Genomic DNA, 7902 nt, shown 5'->3' with positions numbered 1-7902 from the left:
TATTATCGTTGCATGCAAGTTGAGCATAGCTCGTGAGTGGTGTGTGCGAACAACAATACTTTATGTAGCTTTTTACATGTGAGCAATTGTGCGATCGAGAGTGCTATATGAAATAATGTGGCAAACGTAATAATAGTAACAGCGGCATAGTTGATGGTCCTTGCCCATGTATTTGTAGCCGGACCAGGTTGAGATTATTGATTAGATGTCGAGGTGATAAACCTAACTACCTGGACAATCAAGCCAACCACTACCACTACCACTACCTGTACATACACCTGTAAAATGCAGCAGGACATGTACGTATAACAGTGCACTGTACTAAACTACCTCATTCGCTTGATTCAGTTTATTTATGTGGACTTCCTACACCACCCCAATCTCACCTCGTCATACACAGAGCAGAGGTAGGAGCAGAAAGCAACTCATTTGTGACATTGCCTTATTTCACTCTTTTATGCGCCTGTTGGAGAAACATCACAAAAAGAGGAATGCGATTTGATTACGGACACGAAAATTTTCCTAAAACCAAACACTGCGAAATGAGAACAGCGAGCGATCCAGCAGTGTGACTAGTCTAGGTTTTGTTTCCCATCATGTGTGAGCTTCCTCCACTTCCTCGTGATTTTTTTATGTGGCACATTATTATTTCTGGTGGTGCTGAATAAAATGGTCACTTCCGAGGCAACAGTGTTGGTGGTAGTGCAAAATTACCGAGGGTTAATTGTGGCCTGTCAATTAGCATCAATTTAGAGCCTCTGACAACATGAAGCATCTTTGTGTCACTGTTACTTAACTACGTACCGTACTCGCCCCGTGTCTCATTCTGCCTCCGACTCAACACGCTCATCACCTCGTGATGTGATTCATCCTTAATCATTCTTATTTAGTCGGGTGCGTGTCTGTGAACACATTTTGGTGTCGGAAATTTCAGGATTATGGAGATCTCGAAGAATTTGAAGTGTTCTCAGTGCATTAATAAATAAACACTTTACAGAATGTAATCAGTACAAAACAACAGTCAATTTCCCCAAGTGAATTGGAGCTAACGTAAAGTGATGTCTGATCAAGATGAGATTATTTCAGCGTAGACTATGTCAGGTTCTGAAAGAAGGAAATAAGTGTACGTCAAGAAACCGAGACTTTTGGGGGCAGCGGATAATGGAATGAAATGGATCCATTGTACATAATATACTTACTTAATTTTATGTGATGGAAGTATTTCCGTGGTTCGTCGTCGTCCTGGTAGGGAAAGCATATTGATTTATCAACTCGCAGAAAGAAGAACTCGTTTGTTTGTTTACGGTAACGACCCATCGACATCGAATACTACCATCCATCCATCTGCTGTGCGGCTGCTACTATTTTTTATGGTGCAGAAGAGCCGTTGTTCCAAATAACAAAAAAAAATGTTGGACACTTTTAATTAACATTTTTCTATAAACCTCATCCTTTGTGGTGGCATTTTGATTCTTCCATTCTCGACATGAAATTCTTGCCCATGGTGCACAGCAGTTGTCTCAAAGTGGTTGTACGCTGGTCATCAAATTTTCTGGGTGTTGCTGGCTCTCTTGGTAAGGATTTAGCAACATGTTTTTATTTCTCGTGGTATAAATTAATTAGAGGATATAAGTTTTTTAATCTGTAAAGTTCCAATTTGGTTCGATGGGGCCAGTTGAGATTTATTAATGGATAGCTAATTAACACATCTCAAATACTGAGTGAATCTTTTACATCGTATTTAAACTATATTTAAAACAATTTGCTAAATTACTTGTCCGCAGGATCTGCGTGCACGATATCGACCATCATAAGCTTGACTTCAGTGATCAGTCTTTTGGCAGCTTCAGCAGGCACGGAGGAAGATGAGTCTCAACTTTCCCTCCGTCGCCAGCCTCCCTACTACAATGCCGAGTTGTACAAAGTCCTTCGACAGCATTACAAGTAAATCTTATTAGTGCACTAATTAAAAGTCTTAATTTAAGTTTCACATGTGAGAGCAAACAAAAATATGTCTGCTAATTCACATAGATTTCAAGATTTTCTATGGGCTGGCTCAGGAGAAGGTCCGATACCTTCCGAAAACCAGGACGGGATGGCCTGGGAGGATGACGATGGTGACTTCTCGGGTCAAGTTCAGATCAAAGTCACCAAAACGATGGTGTTGTACAAGACGGTTTTATCCACCATTTATCCCGTGGCCATGACCCCAGTGATTGTAACGAGCAGAATTTCTGCGACGCCATCGATTCAAATGACAATAATAGATCCCAGCTCCGCATTTTCGTTAGATTTAAACTCTCAACATACCACAATTTCACCCACTGCGACGACGTCGTTATATTCAATCATGGTGCAACCCACGGTCACACCTTCTACGCCATCTCAATCAACATACACTGAACATCCAAACGTCACAGAAGAGGAGACATCGGAAAGTCTGAATGATCGATTATCAGCCTCCGCCACAGATCCGCGATACTGGATTCAGTCCTCAATTAAGCGGAAGAGGGAAAACAAATACCACCCGAATGACTTACCGTTTCAGGAAATGCTCCAAAAACGATTGGCAGAGATTTATGCCACGGCTTTTAAACGACAACTCCTTAAATCCTTGCGTTTAATGGGTCAACATAATAATGGGACCTTGACGATGATGAGGAATCGGAGGTCAACACGTCGTACGGCATCCACCAACACAAAATTTGACTATGACGAGGACGCAGAGACGAATCCTCTCTACTTTTATCTTCGAGGACAAAGTCCCATTGCACGAACGGCGATGAACGTGTCTGTGTCCATGATAAACGTGACGTATTCCGAACCTGACCCAAGAATTGACTTGAAATACATCGTTTACGCGGAAGGTACTCCAGTTCTAGGATTTGTGGCTGTGAAAGAGCTTCAAGTAATGTCCAAAGTCGAGATGGAAAAAACACTGGAACATGAAATCATTGAGAAGGCCAAAGGTACATATGAATGTGTTTACATGCGATATGACCCATATGCACGCCAGAGTATCACGAATCATATAATTAATTTAAGAAAATTGTGGTTAATTTTCTAACTTTGTATCGAAATTTCAGCCTTAGTTCAAGCTCCTGAAAAGAGTGAAATTGGCTCAGTTGCTTCCACAACGCCTTGGCTGATTGCTTTGATGGCCTTGGTGTGTCTAATGATTGTAATTCTTGCACTGACTCTTTTCATGGCTTGGAAATGGAGACACAACCGACTCAGGGATCGAAACGACCAGTTTATTACAAATTCCGGAGAAACGCCTCATCCTTCCTCGTCAGCTCCGGTATATTTATTTTTTAGCTACATTTTATATCACAAATTATTAAACTACAACAAAAGCTGGTGCAACATTTTACCCAGGGCGGACAATCAGTATTGGTCTCCACAAAGGAAAGGTTTGCTAGCGAAAGTCGTCGATCCGCAACCCGAAGCCCATCCTCAGCCGTCTTTCGGGTGGAGCAAGATGACCATGGTGGACGTGGAGGAGGTGAGTCTTCAGCCCCCCGCCCCCCACGGCGAAACTCAGGTCGTGGGATTGAAGAGACGGACGACAATCTGGAGGGTTCTCCCAGTGACAAAAGTTCAGGCAGTATGCTTATCAATCCGAGTGAGGGATCCTCCTACAATTCTCACTCTCCTCAACGACGCCATAATAAATCAAAGCATTCCGGAGTTGCGAGAAAAGTAAATTCATATTATGCAATAAAAAATGAAGGTCTTTTTACAATATTTTACAACTATTTTTATGACTCCACAGGTAAATCGACAAAGACGTAGCAGACGTCGAAAAACAAACATTGGCTTTGCAGATGAAGAAGCGCAAACAACTCCTGTTCGCACTCCTCAAGACTCAATTGCTGCAACGGGTGACCTTAATCGTACTCAACAGGATGAAGATGAAGAAGATTTTAGTTTTAAGGGAGATATTTGCAGAAACATGGACAAAATTAGTTTTGGAAACCTAGAAATTTACACGGACACCGATGCACGTCCATCGAGTGCACAAGTTAAGAAAATATTATCTCGACCTTCCAGCCATGAGGCGAAAAAGTCACAAATCGATCAGTCGTCCACTCAAAAGACTTCCACTGACCTTCATAAAGAAGAGACTTCGGTTGAAGTGCACGATCGGGACAGGGAGCTCAGTGAGCATAGTTTCGATGTCAGCGAGTCCGCAGAAACTGATAAGAAGGACGCCGAGGTGCAAACTCCGACAAGATTAAAGCGAAGGCAGTCCCCAAGACTCCGAACTTCTCCTCGACATCGGAGCAGCAGGGGAGCGAAAGCGTCAAAAATGTCGTTGATTTCGACAGAGTCGGAGGAAGCAGTGGATTTTACTAATTTACCGTTGTCTTCTTCCGGTGAGATTAATCCTATTGGAAAGATTAGGAAGCGTTTTCATCAGTTTTTGGATGATGCGTTTAATGTCATGGGTAATTAATTTGTACTTAAGCAATAAACAACTTCAAATAATGTTTAGGAGTGATTTTTTCAATCATGATGTTATATGCGTTTTTCAGCCGCTGGGCGTAGAGAGAGTCCTGGGAAATATCCTCAGTCTGCCAAAGTGACAGTTACCCATCAGATGAAAAACAAGCCTGCAGGTCGTCCTTGGACATCCCACGTCATTAGGGAAGAGTCCGTGAGAAAAATACGACCCAAGTCATCCGTTGTTATTGGACCTCCGAAACCAGCATGGGCAGCTGGATCTGAGCGTCGATGTCAATCTGCAAAATCCAAAACGTCCATCATCGAGGAAGAAGTTCAACCTGAAAAAAGTGCGTCTCGAGATGAACTGAATGCATTCGTCACATCGGGCGAAGGACGAGAAGAAGACGACGAGGAAGAGCCCAGCAGGATGATGTCGAGTGGCAAATCGTCCTCCACACTTCGAACTGATGTCCATCACCACTCCTTCTCAGAAGCATCCCACTCGTACATTTTCCCAAAATATCCAACCTACCCGGAAGTGGAAGTGTGTTTTGGGGGTGATCAACAAAGAGACAAAAATAATCCAACTGGTCTTGGAACCAGTCATGGTCAAGGTGGAGGGAGTGGACGCAGTGCGAGTAGACTGCACCCACTTGACCCCGCTGTGCCATTGATTGAAGCAATTAAAGACGAGATGAAACGATTTGAGAGAGTTAAAGTTTCCTCTTCTTCTACTCAGGACTTGTCAAGGAAGAAGAGTTAATTAAATTAAGTGTACTTAATATGATGCAAACCACAGTGTTCTCTCTTCTATATAATAAGTAAATACATGAATATGAAATATGAATAAATAAAAGTAGATGAAGATGAACAAAAAAGAGTAATTTTAAAATAAATATTTTTCTTTGTTATTTTTTACTCTTTTTAGACGATTTAAATTTAAATTTTAACACACGATTTACACTTATTAAACTTCTAAACTAGTGCATTATTAATTGACTCACCATCACAGGTACAAATCTTAGATTTAGCTGATTTCATTTAAAAAAATTGACGTAACAGCAAATAATAAGAAAACGAATCCTCCAATTATTGTGACTGTACGGACCGAAATTTTCTGAGCGATCATTCGTCCACCCAAGACTGCAAGTCCAGTACAAAGAGAATGACCCAAGATTCCACCAATGCAAACTCCTGGTATATCCTGTAGACAACGAAAATTGGATTTATTTAGTTTGTCATGCTGTCATTGACTTTATTACAAGCACACCACGCAACAACTGTATGCAAAAATGAAGTATTTAAGATAAGTACCTCTCTCGCAGCAAGGATGATTGTCGCTAGTTGAGATCTGTCTCCCCATTCAGCCATGAACGTCATGGTGAATGCTTGTAAAAATACCCGTGAAAAACAAGCAAAGAGTATACGACGTAAGGCTGCGGGTAGTTTATAACGTTCGCCACTAATATCGTTTAACTGGGTTTGACTTTCGACCTACAAAAATAAATCAATTAATGCACAATTTTCAAAATCATTATGCTATATTCTATCATCGTAATTCACTTACATCATCATCCTTTGATTTGATCTCAGCCTGAACTTCTTCCAATTCTTCTTGACCCTCATCAGGAGACATTTTGCACCCATCGTACAGCATCTTAAATCCGAAAACGGCGAAAAGGACAGTGGAAATGTAATACGTAATGAATCGAGGTATCACGGTTGTAATGAAGCCAAACAGGGCTGCAATTACAAAATAATTTCAATTTTACTCCACAATATTAATATCTATTAAAGCCTTTACTACTACCCTCTCAATAGGCTTACCTGACAAAATAGTCATTAAAGCTAGAGCTCCGATTGCACCGGCGAAAACGATAACTCTTGGATGCCGCATCGCCATGATCGCAGCAATGAAGAAAGTCTTATCGCCCAATTCAGACACGACAATAACCGAGAGGGAGGCGATAAATGCGTGAATAAATCCCAATTCCAGTATTTGTCCATCAGCACCAGCCGCAGCAGCAGCTCCATTCCCATGCTTCTCAGCTGCATGACCATGACCACGACTCACCGGGGGTGGAGTATTCTAATAAAACAAATGAAAGCCCCATGTAAAAACTCGTAACCTTATCCCAAATATATATAAATTTCATAAACCATTTCTTACCAAGTCGAAATCTTCAAACTCCTTCTTGTTCGCAACTTCGACATCACTTCCGTCAATTCCTGACGCTATAGCACTAGTATGTCCAACGATACCAACGAAGACTAAAAGTCCTAGGACGACGAGATGACGATTTGTAATTTTTCTAGTCATTATGGCGATTGTGAAGATGAGATAAGCTGGCAAGATACTTAAACTATGAACTAACTGAGGTGTAACTCTAAATAACTTTTCGATATGGAGTTGACCATATAATTTTTTAACTCTTGCAACCTTGTTAACAATTCTCAGACGATTTGAATTACATAAAAATATAACTACTAAATCTGTTACGTAAATAGACAAATAAAATAAATAAATATTGAATAAGAACTCAGTAGGGACATTCGGTAAATTCGTTCAGATCTAAAGACTGGTCTCTTCCAGAAAAAAAAACTATATACTAATTTTCAAATATTTTAAATATTTGGCACAAACTAAAATCTTATTGTTTTAAACACCGAAGATTATATAAAACGCAATAAGTAAGAATATTTCGCAAAGTAACCGGCTCTTTTACATTTTACCCAAAACTACATTTTTGCAAATTTTAACTGCGATTTGATTATCCAATTTGCATACAAGTCCCAAGAAGGTTTTGTCACTACGTTGAATCTAAATTTGAAATTCCTCGCTCGCTCCAACAACAGGCGTCCTTTTGTCGTGTTCCTTTTCCCAAGACTTTTTCATTCTGATGATGATAACTCCATCCCACCGGCCGCAATTAAAGTGGTGATTGATGACTACGTATGATGATGAGCATATGGCTACGTTTTGTTCTTGTTGATTATGAATTATTATTAAATCACTCTGTAGTGGATGATGATGGTGATGATGATGATGATCTGACAAATCCCTCAAATCTCTGCCAAATTGAGTGGTATTTATTTTATTGGTGATGTGGAATGTCAGAGTCGGTCCAACCTATCAATCTCCTACTTGAGCCAACAAACCACACACCACACTTCCGTTCAATAATAATTCAATCGGTGATTTTATTCATGGGAAGTTTTCTAATGGTCTTTTTTTTAATTTTATTAGCGAAAAACTAAAAATTTAAGTTTATAGTGAAGATTGGCAGGAATCGGTCGGTGTACTGCTGCTGAACCTGATTTGCTGGCAGAATAAAGAACCGACCAGCAAATCCACGAAACGGAGGAATGTAGAAAGTCGTATATGCTGCTGGCTGGTGGTGATGACGATATTGCATAGATTTTTTTATTCCTCTTTCCTATTTTACTTACAAT

The 7902-nt window shown here is 40.4% G+C and overlaps 2 protein-coding genes across 2 annotated transcripts; one reads left to right on the top strand and one right to left on the bottom strand.

The window, feature by feature from the left end:
• Positions 1-419: 419 nt before the first annotated feature.
• On the top strand, positions 420-5327 carry LOC118436070. The gene is made up of 7 exons (XM_035853161.1): positions 420-1574; positions 1785-1944; positions 2032-2969; positions 3087-3301; positions 3379-3702; positions 3776-4451; positions 4539-5327. Exons 1-7 carry the CDS (start codon positions 1487-1489, stop codon positions 5210-5212), a joined length of 3075 nt encoding a protein of 1024 aa, XP_035709054.1. The 5' UTR covers positions 420-1486; the 3' UTR covers positions 5213-5327.
• A 3-nt stretch (positions 5328-5330) lies between these two features.
• Positions 5331-7812, bottom strand: LOC110851568 (transmembrane protein 165). Its single transcript, XM_022099413.2, has 5 exons — positions 6620-7812; positions 6277-6538; positions 6017-6192; positions 5764-5943; positions 5331-5653 (listed from the first exon to the last, which is right to left on the bottom strand). The coding sequence occupies exons 1-5, from the start codon at positions 6767-6769 to the stop codon at positions 5477-5479; spliced, it is 945 nt and encodes a 314-aa protein (XP_021955105.1). The 5' UTR covers positions 6770-7812; the 3' UTR covers positions 5331-5476.
• Positions 7813-7902: the final 90 nt, after the last annotated feature.

The sequence above is a fragment of the Folsomia candida genome, unplaced genomic scaffold (genome assembly GCF_002217175.1).
Source record: "Folsomia candida strain VU population unplaced genomic scaffold, ASM221717v1 Fcan01_Sc006, whole genome shotgun sequence".
In the NCBI taxonomy this organism is placed as follows: Eukaryota; Metazoa; Arthropoda; class Collembola; order Entomobryomorpha; family Isotomidae; genus Folsomia; species Folsomia candida.
The sequence above is the reverse complement of the archived record's forward strand: the minus strand, read 5'-3'. Positions and strand labels throughout refer to the sequence as shown.

Coding starts and splice junctions, on each gene's coding strand:
- LOC118436070 (XM_035853161.1), top strand. CDS start 1,487: ATGAAATTCTTGCCCATGGTGCACAGCAGTTGTCTCAAAGTGGTTGTA. Junction 1,945..2,031: donor GTCCTTCGACAGCATTACAA/GTAAATCTTATT, acceptor TAATTCACATAG/ATTTCAAGATTTTCTATGGG. Junction 2,970..3,086: donor AATCATTGAGAAGGCCAAAG/GTACATATGAAT, acceptor TCGAAATTTCAG/CCTTAGTTCAAGCTCCTGAA.
- LOC110851568 (XM_022099413.2), bottom strand. CDS start 6,769: ATGACTAGAAAAATTACAAATCGTCATCTCGTCGTCCTAGGACTTTTA. Junction 6,539..6,619: donor AGTTTGAAGATTTCGACTTG/GTAAGAAATGGT, acceptor TTGTTTTATTAG/AATACTCCACCCCCGGTGAG. Junction 5,944..6,016: donor TCAAATCAAAGGATGATGAT/GTAAGTGAATTA, acceptor TTATTTTTGTAG/GTCGAAAGTCAAACCCAGTT.